Source organism: Ictidomys tridecemlineatus, chromosome 11 (assembly GCF_052094955.1).
Source record: "Ictidomys tridecemlineatus isolate mIctTri1 chromosome 11, mIctTri1.hap1, whole genome shotgun sequence".
Lineage (NCBI taxonomy): Eukaryota > Metazoa > Chordata > Mammalia > Rodentia > Sciuridae > Ictidomys > Ictidomys tridecemlineatus.
The window spans coordinates 31,793,126-31,808,592 of NC_135487.1; the positions used below are offsets into that span (position 1 = coordinate 31,793,126).

A 15,467-nucleotide genomic window follows, 5' to 3' on the forward strand; every position below is an offset into this window, starting at 1 on the left:
GTTCCCTTTTATTTTTCCTTCCTTGTTTCCCTTTAGTACAACTGAAGGGAAAATTCATGAAGGGAAAGGACTTATGGTGCTGATATTTTAGAGGCAACTAATAACAGAGGGAAGGAAGATGGAGCCTCACTTTGCTATCCTTGGAGAGGGCAGAGGGTTGAATGTGGCAGCTCTTAAGGGGAGCAGAACAGGCTGAGCTCCTGGGTAAATTAATTATTCTTGCCAGAGAAATGGTACAGGCAAGACCCACTGCTGCGACCAGCGTGGCCAAACTAGCAGGTTCTGGCGAGGGCGATAGGAGATTAGAAAAAATAGAGTCACACACGCAGATCTTGAAGGTAAAGCTGGGATCTGGTGGAGCACCGCTCTCTGATGAAGAAACAGGTCTAAAGAATTACACCAGTAATCTTTATTATATATGTCTCATTAATCAGATTAAAGACTGTGCAAGCATTATTCTTTGTATTCATGAAAGTTAAAGGAGGGCTGGGATGTGGCTCAAGCGGTAGCGCGCTCGCCTAGCATGCGTGTGGCCCGGGTTCGATCCTCAGCAGCACCACATACCAACAAAGATGTTGTGTCCGCCGAGAATTAAGAAAAAAAATAAATAAATGTTAAAAAAAATTCTCTCTCTCTCTGTCCCCCTCTCTCACTCTCTCTTAAAAAAAAAAAAAAAAAAAGAAAGCTCTTTTAAAAAAAAAAAAAAAAGTTAAAGGAGTTAGCAACAGTATGCAGCTATTTCCTCAGTTACATTCTGCAGTTGCAGTATGCAATGTTGGAAATGCTCAAGAAAGTCCAATGTTTAAAGTTAATTTGTGGCAGATTCAGGAGCAGTGGAACTGGTTATCTTAGCAAGGAAGTTCCTTCATTCCCAGGAGCTGTTTGCCTGAGAGCAAGGTTGAAGCTGATAAGACTAGCAACAGGGTCTCTCTGTGGAGAGCATTACCATAGCAATTGGGCATTCTACACCTTTGCATAGAAACTTTCCCAGTTATCACGCATGCCACAGCCATGAAGTCATTGGGGACCCCAGTCTCAGATTCTGGTCTCCCAATCACTGTCATTGCTCTCCACAACCCACAACATCATCTAGGTACCAAAGAGGTCTGTTTTTTTTTTTTTTTTTTTAATTTTATTTGTTTTAATTAGATACACATGACAGTACAATGATTTTGACGTATCATACATTTGAATAGATGGGGTATAATTTCTCATTTTTCTGAGTGTACAGGTTGCAGAATCACATTGGTCATGCAGTCACGTATATACATAGAGTAAAGAGGTCTGTTGATAATCATTTTACCCTTGGCCTTTGCAACCCTTAGGAGTCTTTGGTTCAGTCCAAACCAAGGTCTAGGAGTCCTGACTGAGCTTATCTGCTCTTCAGGCCATACCACTTGTGTGCATGGCTGGTGCTGATTTATGTTTCTTTTTCTCTCCTAGAGACCTCTGAACAGCTGTCCCCTGAGGAGGAGGCTGAGGAGACAGAGGCCTGGGCCAAGCCCCTAAGCCAGCTGTGGCAGAACCGACCTCCGAACTTTGAGGCTGAAAAAGAATTCAATGAGACCATGGCCCAGCAGGCCCCTCACTGTGCTGTCTGTATGATCTTTCAAACGTACCATCAGGTAGGACCACTCCACATTCTCTGTGTACCTAGGACCAGTAATCACAGGAAGCTAGATTTAATTGTGGGTACTTTTTGTTTGTCTTAAGAGGGTTTTTTTTCCTCCCCTATTTTCCTCTTTTGCCCCACTCATGTGAAATAGGAATTTGGGGATGGAGGAGGAAAAAAAAGTACTGAGTTAAAGAGAAGTGCTCACAAACTGTTGGAATGCAAAGCAACCTAGCACATACATCCCTGTGACCATGTCCTTGCCTGCAGAAAATAGCATGATGTGAGGACAGTGCACAAGTATAAGGATATTTGCCCCTAAATTGTGTAACTCTGATTGCTAATTTATGAATGTTAACACCCTACACAAGGGTTACTTCTCTCTCAAGATAGCCCATATTCTTTCTTCCACCTTTGGTGTGTAATCCTTGCTTTCCTAAATAAATCTCTACTTGCTCCTCAATATCTGACATATGGTGAAATTCTTTTCCATCACATATGTCATGGACCCCATTGTCCTGAGTTGAAGTCCTGGTCTTTCATACCTTCTCCAGTCCTCCTCTGGTGACACTTTTATTGGTCAGGTTTCACAGGGCAGATGAACCAGCACTGTGGATTTTTACTTAAGAATGCTTTGGAGATGATGTGCTCAGGCTCCCCTTGAACTTGCACTCATCACAGACTTTAACTGTTTGCAGAGAATTTTGCTTTTTTATCATCCCATCTAAGACTCTTTCTCCCAGGTGTTGTGTAGTTCTGGTCAGTCAGGGTACAGGGCTGTTATTTATCAAAGCCTGAACTTCAGGTAAAAACCAGATCCTCTGATATTGTCACCTTTTTTTCTTTCCCATTGTCACAGTTGGTATTACCAGTGACCAGAAGTAACTAGGGCAGGGCAGAAGCAGAGGGCCTGATTGAAACAAGGGGGTGGGAAAAGCACAGCTGCTGAGCTCCTCTGTGCCTGTCCCATGCTGGTGCATTGATGGCTTCACCATCATGAATCCCTCAGGGACTGGCTCTGGAAGGCCAGGAGGCATTAATCGCAGCAGGTGCCATGTGGCCAGCTCAGGCCCAGCTGGAACCTTCACAGGGTGACATGCAGTTGAGCAGTCTCCTTTGGTGGTTAAAGGGGCATTTGCTGTCCTGCGCCTGGCAGGACCCTGGGTTCACTCATGATAAAGAGTGAAACCTCAGACCAGCACATTTTGGACTAGTAACTCTCTACTTTCCATTGACAGAAACCAAAATGAAGAACTATATGTGCCATTGTGTTGGGGGGAAGTGATTGACCTGGTGGTGGTTACTGTGAGTGAATCTACCAGTTGTAGCTCTACTAAGAGTTATATAAATGGCATTTATTCAGAGGGTGATGTGTTTTGTGGTTCCATCTTTGGAGTGAGTTTAACAGTGCCATCCAGCATCAGAGTCAGTATAGTTTGCCAAGGGAAGTATGTGGATGTAATGTTCTTCCTGAAGGGGCCTGAAGCCCGGAATCATAGGTGGGACTCCAGCTATGTAACAGCTCAGGTGACCTGCTGACTTAGACCATCAGAGGCAATCTGTGCTGGCCCATTAGGAGCATCTGCGCTGGGTGCTGTCCCTGAGTGGGACCAAAGTGTATTACGGCACATAGGCGCCCTCAGTGGCAGCCTTGTTGCCAATATCTTGGTGCATTTTATTACCACTCAGTTTGGGAAGATTGAAATCCCAGTTGCCTCTTACCTCGCTCCCTCTTCTCAGTTGTCCCCTAGGGGCCTTTGTTTGATGCTGCTGTGAGAAATTGAATTTGAGTCATTAGAGGTAACTTCAATTAGTAGCTCTGGGATAATGGCTGTGCACCCGGGAGCTGTAGCCATAGTCATATCGATAAGAGAGGCAGCTTTCTGCTGATGGAGCAGGTGGGAAGCTGAGAGCATAAGTGCAGCTCACTGCGTTGTACGGTTGTTTTTTCCCCTTAGGTCGAGTTTGGAGGTCTTAGTCAGAACTGTGGAAACACTTCAGAATTAGCCCCCCAGAAGCAGAGGACCAAGCCATTGATTCCAGAAATGTGCTTCACTTCAACTGGCTGCAGCACAGACATCAACCTTTCTACTCCTTACCTTGAGGAGGATGGCACCAGCATTCTAGTTTCCTGCAAGAAGTGCAGTGTCCGGGTCCATGCCAGTGAGTGCCTCTTGCCTTCCTTTGCATCCTCTGCCAGGAGCATGCTCCAGTTAATTGGAAGTCCTTGTCACATGTGGCCCTCCCTACCCCCAGTGCAAAGGCTGCTTATGTGTTCTTGGAGAATTTGTTGCCAATCAATGAGTTTGTTTGCACCAGTCAGCAATGTGCTGTCCTCTTGGTTGCACATGTCCAGAGGGGATTAGTTATGCCACTTAATAGATGTTTGTACCAGTGAATAAAATGTTTTTTGTTTTTTTTTTGTGTGGTGCTGGGGATTCAACCCAGGGCTTTGTGCATGTGAGGCAAACACTGTACCAAATGAGCTATATCCCCAGCCCGTGAATACAACTTTTATGGCCTTGGGCCATACTGTGTATTTGAGCCCAGGGATCTCTGACCAAGAATTCAGGTGTTTTTGTAGCATTTGGTATCTTTGGGAGGTGGTCTATGGAAAAAATTGCAAATCCATATTCTCACTCTGACGTCTGGGTTTAATTTGCTTTTCTCCGTGTCCCTATTAGGTTGCTATGGGGTTCCCCCAGCCAAAGCTTCTGAAGAGTGGATGTGTTCTCGGTGTTCAGCCAATGCCCTGGAGGAAGTGAGTACTCCCACACTCTTCCTGTCTTCCCCATGAGATTTGGAATATGTTGGGGCTGAGTTATTTCATGCTGGACTTTAAGTTTACTGCAGTCCATGAAGGGCATGGTAGTGATGTCAGAGAGTATATACTATGTAAACAATTCCTATGACAGAGTAGTTGCTGCCCACTTGTGATAAGGCCTGAATGGATCTGGAAGATGTTTGCTCCTTTAATTGAAAACCAGGTTGAGGCCTTTATGTGGAATATTCATATACAACCCCCTTTAAATAATTCACCTCTGAACTTAGAGCCTTAGGATGGGGACTTAGGTGATTCATTTTGCAACCATCTCTTCATCATTGCCCCTGGAGTGTGGCACCACCTTGCAGACTAGGCCTTATGGTGCTTCCAGTTTTGCAACTTTGCTCAGAGTTGCTATGAACATTAACAGCAAAGAGGATTATGTTAAGTCAAGTGAATACTGCTCCACATGGCATCTGTCTTCTACAGGGGAGTCCTGGGTATAAGGTGTATGTTTGAAGCCCTACCTATCATTACACTGCTTTCTAAGCCCAAGGTTAGAGTTGCCCACAAAAGGTGGAGGGGAGAGCAGATTGGATGTTAATGACTTGGTGGTGACCAGTTTCTTCTTCCTTCTCCCTTCTGGGCAGGACTGCTGTTTATGCTCCTTACGAGGAGGGGCCCTGCAGAGAGCAAATGATGACAGGTAAGTGTTTTGAGCAGTCTCAGAATGCCCAGGCTCAGTGCTGAAGCAGTGTGTAGGGGCACTGTCTACATAAGCTCTTGCAAGTGACCCATGAGGATTTGGGAAGCACACTCTGAGGAGCTCTTAGAATATCAAGACTAATTTTAACAAAGACACCAAAGGGAGTCAAGTAGTCTCAGATCTTTTCACTCTTTTCCTCTCTGATGCAGAAGAACATCCTCCTTTTGGAGGAGATAAGAATGTACTTAGGAGAGTATGAAAACCCAGAGAAGTGAGTGCAAGAGCTTTGTGGGCTGGAGGTATGAACACCTGCTGATATGCAGAGACGGCCATGGCCATAGTCTAGTGAGCACTTTTCAATAGAGAAAGCTTTGTTCAGACTCGTTATTTGGAGAGGGCAGGTGTCCTCAAGAAGGACACTGAGTAGAACTCAGGCAGTCCGCCCACTGTTAAATAGTGGAAAATAATGTGGAAGTTTCTGGGTTTTCCACATTAGGCAACTCATTTTCACAGAGTTGCATTTTTGTCTCCTGTTTACTTGCTCTGAGGTTTTACCTTGAAGAGCTGGCTGTCTAAGGGGCAGTGTACACAGGTAGGTGGTAGCCAATGGTCGACATCTTGCTTCCAAGTAAAACCCTGTGGGAATGCAGCTCCTGCCTCACAGGATCTCTGTCATGCTGCTTCTGATGCATGGCTGTTCTGCTGCCGTTCAGTCCTTTAAAGCTACTTGCTCCCATTACTAGAGGAATTGTATTCTTCACAGTTTCAGGATAGGGCTGGTAATGTTCTTCCTTCTTTGAAGTGGAAATGGTTCTACTTGAGCTTTTCACTTTTGCCTTTTTTTTGTTGTTGTTACCAGGGATTGAACTCAGGGCCACTAGACCAGTGAGCCACATCCGCAGCCCTATTTTGTATTTTATTTAGAGACAGTGTCTCACTGAGTTGCTTAGTGCCTTGCAGTTGCTGAGGCTGGCTTTTAACTCACTATCCTCCTGTCTCAGCCTCCCGAGCTGCTGGGATTATAGGCATCTGCCACCACACATGGCTCACCTTTGCCTTTTAATCCCTTTTATACCTTTTAGATGTACACAGAACAAATCTGTTATTGCTCCCACATAACAATCCTGCCGGTTTTTTTTCTGCTTTTTTTGGTACTAGGGGTTGACCCAGGAATGTTTAACCACTTTCTCTATGTTCAGCCCTTTCTCTCTATTTTTTAAATTTAGAGACAGGGTCTTGCTAGGTTGCTGAGGCTACTTTGAACTTGCGATCCTCCTGCCTCAGCCTCCTGAACCACTGGGATTATAGGCACGTGCAATTACTTTTTGTGTGTGTGGTGTTGGAGGTTGAACCCAGGGCATCACACATGCTAGGAAAGTGTGCTGTACCCATGAGCTAAAATTAAGAGCTTTTGCCATCTTAGTTTTTCTCATCTTGGCACATTCTGGTTTCCCCAAATGCCTATAACTTACTTTAATTTTCTGTGGATGTCCATTGTGTATACCTCTCAGTGAGGCCTGGGCCAAACCTAAAGACTGAGTCTTTCATGGATAAAGAGAGCAAGAAGAGAGAGGTTATTTCAGCCCAGGGAAGAGGTTTGGCAGAAGCCTAGGGAAGATTATTGGCAGATTGGTGAATAGTGGAGATGTTTTCAAGAAGTACCTGGGTCCTGTGGTAAAGAGCTCAGTGTAGGGGCTGGGGATGTGGCTCAAGCGGTAGCGCGCTTGCCTGGCATGCGTGCGGCCCGGGTTCGATCCTCAGCAGCACCACATACCAACAAAGATGTTGTGTCTGCCGAGAACTAAGAAAAAAATAAATAAATGTTAAAATTCTCTCTCTCTCTCTCTCTCTCTCTGTCCCCCCCTCTCTCTCACTCTCTCTTAAAAAAAAAAAAAAAAAGAGCTCAGTGTAGAGCTCCCTAGTTTATTCTCACTCCTGAAATCCACCACACCCAATTAACTGTGGCTCTGCTTATTTTGCCCCAGACTGAGGGAGTGGTATAAGAAGTATGACCTGGCCTAACCTCGGGTAGGGTGTCCACAGTACTCAGTATGATGGCAATATGGCTCTAACTTTCTTGAGTCCCTGGAACTGGTTGGTGGGAGTTAGGGGCCACTCTGGGTGAGGGAAGAAGCACTGTTGAGAGGCCTACTTTAGAAGGGAAAGCCACAGGGCCTTGGATCCAGAGGTGACTGGGGCCTTTGCCTTTTGGCAGATGGGTTCATGTTTCATGTGCTGTGGCGATCCTGGAAGCAAGATTTGTCAATATTGCAGAAAGAAGTCCTGTGGATGTGAGCAAAATCCCCCTGCCCCGCTTCAAACTGGTAAGGAATAAGTGATGGTTTTATAGGCCCCACATAATTACCCTAGTTATAAGTCTCTGGGTGGAGGGCAACAGTACCTTTCTGCTTGGCCCAGTGGCTACCTTTATCCCTTGGTTTTGGTCAGTTTGTGATTCTTGCCTTCTGTTAAATAAACTTAACATCATATATGATTAGACATGGGATTAGAGTAGGCTGTGTATACCTCACGTTTCTGGGAGGAGGGTGGCTCTGTGTATTTGGATGGAGTAACACTAGGGGAAGCTGGACTGTCAATTCCTAGAATCATTGGCTTTCTTCCTCTGGATGCAGAAATGTGTCTTCTGTAAGAAGCGGAGGAAAAGAAATGCTGGCTGCTGTGTGCAGTGTTCTCACGGCCGTTGCCCAACTGCATTCCATGTAAGCTGTGCCCAGGCTGCTGGAGTGATGATGCAGCCGGATGACTGGCCCTTTGTTGTCTTCATTACCTGCTTTCGGCACAAGATTCCCAACTTGGAGGTGAGGAAGGGTGCAGCTCAGAAGTCCTTGATAGTCTTCAGGGCCATTTTCTCTGCATGTTATGTGCATTTATTGGGTTGGCAAGTGTTTCCTCAAGTATTGTGTTTGATGGAGAGTGCTCCTACAGGAGCCCCTTCTTAATTCATTAAGAAGGGGCTCCTGTAGGTCTCTGCCAAGCTGCTTGTGGTTGATTCTTTTGGGTTATCTGTTAACTGGTTGTCTCTCCACTAGGATAAGCTCTTTGAAGGTCCACCTCTTATTAATCTTGAGAACTGATGGGGAGAGCTCCTGACAGACAGTTCACCATTAACTGCTATGCAGTAGGGATTTTTGTAGTCCTCTAAATGGTGACATGCAGAGAAAGATAAGTGAAAAGTTAGCTAGAGGAGTTATGAAATGGTCTGGGTAGAAGGTGGCATTCAAAGAGGTCTAGAATGTAAGAAGGAATTATGAGCAGGAAGGCATTCAGGGCTTCAGAAATAGAAGAAACAAATTTTGGAAGAATGAATATTCAAGCTGATCTTGGGTCTGTGTTGGGGGACGATACTTGAGAAGTAAGCAGCAAGGAAGATGAAGTCCCTAGGTTGCTACATTTAGGAGTTTGACCTCTCTTCCAGTGTAGAGAACTCTGAACACTGCAATTTTGAACTATATTTTCTAACAGTCACTCTGGTGGTTTGAGGAGAGAATTCAACGAATCAGAATTTAAGGCAGGGAAACAAGTTAACATAGGAGACAGTGAGGTCTTAAGTAGGACACATAGAGTTTTAAGGTCATGTCTACCCCTGAGATCCTTAATAGGTCCCGTTGACAGGGTTTGTGGACTGCTATGGGGAGAGGGATGGGGGAGAGAGAGGAGAAGAGGAATGGGAAAGGAAAGTGAACATAACTGAATTTAGGAGACAGGAAGGATGCTATTACTAACTTATGATGATGTTACTAACTGCAGGATTGATATGCAGAAGGACTGGTTTGTCAGGGGAAGGGGCAAGAATGAAAAAGAGGAAAGGATATGTAGATTTCGAGGTCTCTGAAGTATTCACATTTGAGCAACAGGAAGGCCAGCTAGGTTAAGGATGAGAGGGAAGATTTGGAGATTATCAGTTTCTGGAAGGATACTTGAACCCAGTTCCTATTGGAAATCAGGCTGTGGATAGTCCCAATGTAAGGAACAGATAGCAAAGCATGAACAAGTGAAAGCAGCCAGCAGAAAGATTAAGAGGGCCATATGCTATTGTAGAAAAGGCATGTCTGGTATGGTGGTTCTTGAGTACTCTAATTTGGGAGATCCATGGGACAGTCATATCAGATGCCAGTCTCTAGTGGGGGAAGTCTTTGCCATCAGCAAGTTATGGTTATGGTCTAATGGAATAGGTGACCATGCAGACTTTCAGCATTATAGTGAGTACAGTAATCAGAGGTAGAGCATGGGAGAACCAGTCTAGGGGAATGAACTTTTAACTCTGCTTGGGATCACAGAAAAGTCCTCCATTGACTGGATCCTTTTCTTTCACAAAGGCATTTTAATGAGCATGAGAGGTGGTGAGCGGTATGGGTGGAACCTTGGGGAGATGGGAAAATATGCAATGTGGGAATGAGGCTTTGGAGGACTAAAAGCCTGATGTAGCATCAATTCCCAGGTCTGGTAGGGAAGTCCGAGTTTGGTCATGAAACAGTAGTACTCCATATGCTTAGGTTGATAGTTGTAGACTGCTGATGCTGAGAGGAAGTTGGGGTACTGTTGAGTAGTTATCTTACGATTTCATTCTATTTGGTAAGCTTCTGCTATGTGCTAGGCACTATGTTAGATGCTAGGAAAAGTCCCTGTTCTAGCTGGGCGCGGTAGCGCATGCCTGTAATCCCAGCGGCTCACAAGTTCAAAGCCAGCTTCAGCAACTGTGAGGCACTAAGCAACTCAGTGAGACCTTGTCTCTAAATAAAATACAAAATAGAGCTGGGGATCTGGCTCACTGGTCGAATTCCCGTGAGTTCAATCCCTGGTACCAAAACAAAAAGTCCCTGTCTTCAAGGACTTTTATATATGAAGTATGTATCTTCTAGTTGAAAGATATATAGGAAACCGGTAAGAAACTACACAGGAAATAGCATTTTGGATGGTGAGAAGTATAGTAGACAAAAACCAGGATGAGGTGAGTAGAAGAGTGGGTAGTAAGGAGGGCAGCAGTGGGTGGTCCTCAGAATGTGAGGGAGTTATATGCAGACTACTGGGGAATGGCATTTCAGATAGTGGGATCCTTAGGTAAGAGCATGTATATTCAGAGAACAGGAGAGGGTGACATGGCTAGAGTGGAGTGGGCAGGTGGTGGGGTAGTAGGGGTAGAGGCTTGCTGGACATGAGCCTGCACCTTACTTTGTTATCCTGTTTGCATCAAGGACTAGTTTAGAATGAGAAGGGTAAGGAGAGGGCACCAGAGATGATAGGTCTCTCCCTCTTTTTTCTTTTTTGGTACTGGGGATTGGACTCGGGCACTTGACCACTGAACCACATCCTCAGCCCTGTTTTCAATTTTATTTAGAGACAGAATCTCACTGAGTTGCTTAGCACCTTGCTGTTGCTGAGGCTGGATTTGAACTCATAATCCTCCTGTCTCAGCCTCCCATGCCGCTAGGATTACAGGCGTGCACCACTGCATCTGGTGATAGGTCTCTTATAGTGGGGGCAACTTGTTATATGCAGCTGAGGAAATAAAGGAAATCTCAATCTTTGTGCCCTCACCCTGGAGGTATAGCTTAGTGCATAGATCAGTGTGGAGCATTGCCTGGTGCCCAGAGTCTCCAGTCACTGTTGATTTTTCTACCCAAATATGTGATGTGTGTGCATTAGTAGGTGCTATTTAGTCAGTTCTAGTTTGGTCAGTTGTATACTGGGAACTCAGGAGCACCGAATTTGTAGAGGAAAACAGAACCCTGGTTGGGATATGGGTTATCTGGAACGGTCTGTTTCCACACCCATTTCTTCTCCTTTTTTGCTTTTCCATTTCCATGATAATATTTCTTTGATAAAGGGGGACAGATTGTTGGTATCCATTTGCAATTCCTATCAGCCCCATATGTGAATTACCCAAGCTTCTTCTTTCTTCTAGCGTGCCAAGGGTGCCTTGCAGAGCATCACTGCAGGCCAGAAGGTCATTAGCAAGCACAAGAATGGGCGATTCTACCAGTGTGAGGTGGTCAGACTCACCACTGAGACCTTCTATGAAGTCAACTTTGATGATGGCTCCTTCAGTGACAATCTGTATCCTGAGGACATAGTGGTAATGTCTGCAAGCAGCTTCTGGGACGGTTTGAGACTGGGATCCTTCTAGGTCTGGCTAGCTGACAGGTTGTGGGGTGCCTTTTCTAGCCTGGTTCTGTGGTCCCATCAGTAGGTTCCCAAAAAGAAAGAAGCATTTGTACCGTTCTTTCCTTGCAAGGAAAATTGTCTACTACTAGGGTACTGATTCTAGAAGTTGGTGGGAATCATTGTTTTTTGCAATTCTTTAAAAAGCATGCATATTTTTCAATCTCAACTATTTATTTTTTTTTTAGAGAATTTAATATTTATTTTTTAGTATTTGGTGGACACAACATCTTTGTTTGTATGTGGTGCTGAGGATCGAACCCGGGCTGCACGCGTGCCAGGCCAGCGCGCTACCGCTTGAGCCACATCCCCAGCCCCTCAATCTCAACTATTGCTGAAGGCATCTAGTGTGGTAGAAAAGCTCAGGGTTTGGAATAAAACCAATGTGCTGGGCCGGGGTTATAGCTCAGTGGTAGAGCGCTTGCCTAGCATGTGTGAGACACGGGTTTGATCCTCAGCACCAAATAAAAAATAAATATAATAAAAGGTATGGTGTCCCATCTACAACTAAAAAAAAAATTAAAAAAAAAAAAAACACCAATGTGTTAATATCACCATCATTGCTTAGAAGTTGTGTGACCTCAAGAAATTTTTCCAACCCTGTTTTCTTTCTTTTTTTTTTTTTTTTTGGTACCAGGGATTGAACCCAGGGTCACTTAACCACTGAACCACATGCCTAGCCTTCCTTTTTTATGTTTTATTTTGAGAAGTGGTCTTATAAGTCCTTATGGCCTCCCTTAGTTGCTGAGGTGGGTCTCGAATGTGCAATCCTCCTACCTTAGCTCCTGAGTTGCTCAGATTACAGGCATGTTCCTCTGTGCCTGGCTCCAACTCTATTTTCTATCATGTTTTTTTAGTATGTGCATAGAACTGTTTTTGGTACTTTACAGGTTACTTTTTGGTAGAGAGCTTTAGGGGTAAGGGCTGGGGTTGTGGCTCAGTGACAGAGCACTTGCCTAGCATTCGTGAGGCACTGGGTTCAATCCCTAGCACCACATAAACAAATTAAATAAACAAAGTAAAGGTATTGTGTCCATCTACAACTAAAAAAAATAAAAAGAGAGCTTTAGAGGTAAGTAGCAATGACTTGGAGTCAGCCCTGGCTTGCTTATGATATAATACCTGAGACACTAGAGGTCCTACCTCCTTGGACCCAATCTTTAGTTTCCTGACATAATATTCAGGACTTAGTCCAGGTTTCTCTTGACCCTACCCTGTCTTTTCATTTCAGTTAGTCTAAGCACAAGTTAGAATAGTGTTGCCGCTTTTTCCTTTAACAAATTGGATATTTCCCTTGTTTATACTGCATTAACAACTTAATTTGTAAAAGTGCACAAATTACTTATAAGGGTGGTCTAATGTCATCGTAAAGATATTAGTATTCATAGCAGCGTTTTTTAAGTCCTTACAGTATGCCAGGCACTGTGCTAAGTATTTAAGACAAATGTGTTTCCCTTTTCATACCACGTCTGAGAAGTAGGTGTTATTATCTCTAACAATACTATGATCTCAGAACTCATTTTTCTAAAAGTTATTGAGGACCCCAAAAAGCATATATTTTTGTGGGGTTATCTCTAGTAATATTTACCCTGTTCAATATTAAAACAGATTAATATTCCTTTTTTAATGAAAAATATCTTTTCTTAAAACAAAAACCACTAGTGAGAAGAATGCCATTTTTCACCAATTTTGCAAATCTCTTTAATGACACTTCTTTATTCTGTCTGTTCTGTGGTACATTATTTTGGTTAAAGTAGAGGAAGAAAATTCAGCTTCATACAGTTATGTACTTGGAAAGGGGAAGATCATTTGAATAGCTTTCAGATCATATAATTATTCTTCTCTGATATTCCACCAAAACTCAATGAGTGGCTTTTTATGTAGGGGTAGGGTAGGTAAGAAGGATTGAATCCAGAAGCACTTAATCACTGAGCCACATCCTCAGGCAAACACCCTGTCCCCCTTTTAAATTTTGAGACAAGGTCTTGCTGAGTTGCTTAGGGCCTCGCTAAGATGCTGTGAGGCTGGCTTTGAACTTGCAATCTTCCTGTAACAAGTGGCATTTTTAAAAGGTTAGTTGTAGTGTGGGATCTGAAAGCAGATCAGTAAACTTGTACTCTATTACATTAAAATCCATCAGTCTGCCTTGCACTTAGAATGGATCTTTTACCCATGCCTAATTTCATAATACCATATATTGATCATATAGAAAATACTGGTGTAGCCAGGCACCGTGGTGTATGCCTATAATCCCAGTAGCTTGGTAAGCTGAGGCAGGAGGATCGCGAAGTCAAAGCCAGTCTCAGTAAAAAGCAAGGTGCTAAGCAAATCAGTGAGACCCTGTCTCTAAATCAAATACAAAATAGGGCTGGGGATGTTGCTCAGTGGTCTAGTGCCCCTGAGTTCAATCCCTGGTACTCCCTCTTACCAAAAAAAAAAAAAAAAGTGCACTGAGCTATGGAAATCTTCCAAATGTTAAATTTTCTTATAAATATCAAAACATTGGACTTGGGATGTGATGCAATGGTAAAGTACTTGTCTGGCACATATGAGGCCCTGGATTCAGTTACCAGACCCACAAAAAGAAAAAAAATCACATTTATTAGTGTCCCTCATCTTGTCAAAAGACTGAATACTGGGATGCTACAAATTGACAGTGGTGATCCCACTTTTTTGAAATTCTAATTTTTACTTGAAAGTTTGAATTTTAATTAATTATTTTTGCTGTGTTGGGAATTGAACATAGGGCTTCATGTATTCAAGGCAGGCACTCTTTCACTGAGGTACAGCTACAGCCCTTTTAATTTTATTGTAGTGTGCTAAATTGCCCAAATTGGTCTCTAATTTGAAATCTTCCTGCCTCAGCTTCCTAAGTAGCTGAGATTACAGGTGTCCATTATATATTTGTTTAATTAATTTATTTATTTTTCATTCTGGGCATTGAACCCAATGCCTCATGCACAATAGGCACTACCACTGAACTTCATCCCTAGCCTGAAAGCTTAAATTTTATTTAATTCCTCTTCCTCAGTTGTTTTCCTTCCCTCCCTCCCTCCCTTCCTTCCTTTCTTCCTTTCTTTTTTGTCACATTGCCGGGGGTTGAACCCAGAGCCTTGTGCATACTAGGCAAGTGTTTTGCCAACCTGAATACAGGCACTCTCTCACTGAGGTACAGCTACAGCCTGAATATGGATGATTTTTTTTTTCCTAGATAATCATCATACTGCCATATGTAGCCTGGTGTGTCTTACGAGACTTACTCATGCATTCAAGATTAAGATTTAACAAAAAGCTGGGTACAGTGGCACACACCTGTAATCTTAGCGACCAGGAGGCTGACGTAGGATGATTGCAATTTTGAGGCCAGCCTCAGCAATTTAGCAAGACACTAAGCAACTCAGCAAGACCCTGTCTCAAAATAAAAAAGTAAAAAGGGCTGGGAATATAGCTCAGTGATTAAATGTCCCTGTGTTTAATCCCCATACCAAAAAAAGGTGTAATAAAATTGTTATTGTTTCGGGCCTGGGGATGTAGCTCAAGCGGTAGCGTGCTCGCCTGGCATGCGTGCAGCCCGGATTCGATCCTCAGCACCACATACAAACAAAGATATTGTGTCCACCGAAAACTAAAAAATAAATATTAAAAACAATTGTTATTGTTTCATCAAGGACATTGTTATGTGAAATGATACGTTTTCTTTTTTTCTTTAAATTTTGTATGCATAGCAATAACAACTTGTAGAGTTTGGGGCTCCCTACTTTGATTTATGCACATGGCAAGTGGTTGTACCCATCATTGATTTTACACCATCTCTGCAAATGTCAACAAGGTGCAAAAGACTAGTGGTTTTTTTTTTTAATACTTTTTTTTAATAATTAATTTTTTTATGTGGTACTGAGGCTCCAACCCAGTTCCTCACATGTGCTAGCCGAGTGCTCTACCACTGAGCCACAACCCCAGTCCAATACTAGTGTTTTAACATGAAATTAGTCATGATCTCACATGTTCCCTGCACAGGGTTGTGGACCAAGCTTTGAAAACTACTGTTATTGAATCGCATAGATCTTTAGTGGTTTATCAAGAAGTACATGTTGGACTACTTAAAACTTCCACTCAGATATTTGTTTTGGGGTGAAGGCACAATAGTTTCTGCTTAATTCTTAGATTCATATAAAACATGATTATTGATTACCTAACCCGTAAAT

The 15,467-nt window shown here is 43.3% G+C and overlaps 1 protein-coding gene and 1 long non-coding RNA gene across 5 annotated transcripts in view; both read left to right on the forward strand.

Annotated features, from left to right (window-relative positions):
• The window catches only part of Kdm4a (lysine demethylase 4A), a 53,538-nt gene that overhangs the window by 35,385 nt on the left and 2,686 nt on the right, over positions 1-15,467 (forward strand). For all 4 annotated transcript variants that reach the window (XM_005317916.3, XM_013364673.4, XM_078026112.1 and 1 more), the window contains 7 exons: positions 1,444-1,625; positions 3,571-3,775; positions 4,297-4,373; positions 5,027-5,082; positions 7,298-7,406; positions 7,716-7,901; positions 11,006-11,176. In XM_005317916.3, coding sequence (XP_005317973.2) covers positions 1,444-1,625; positions 3,571-3,775; positions 4,297-4,373; positions 5,027-5,082; positions 7,298-7,406; positions 7,716-7,901; positions 11,006-11,176 — 986 coding nt within the window. The remainder of the gene's footprint in view (positions 1-1,443; positions 1,626-3,570; positions 3,776-4,296; positions 4,374-5,026; positions 5,083-7,297; positions 7,407-7,715; positions 7,902-11,005; positions 11,177-15,467) is intronic.
• LOC144368024 (uncharacterized) lies at positions 7,908-9,721 on the forward strand. The gene is made up of 2 exons (XR_013427746.1): positions 7,908-8,016; positions 8,055-9,721. It is a non-coding gene; the product is annotated as an uncharacterized LOC144368024 (long non-coding RNA).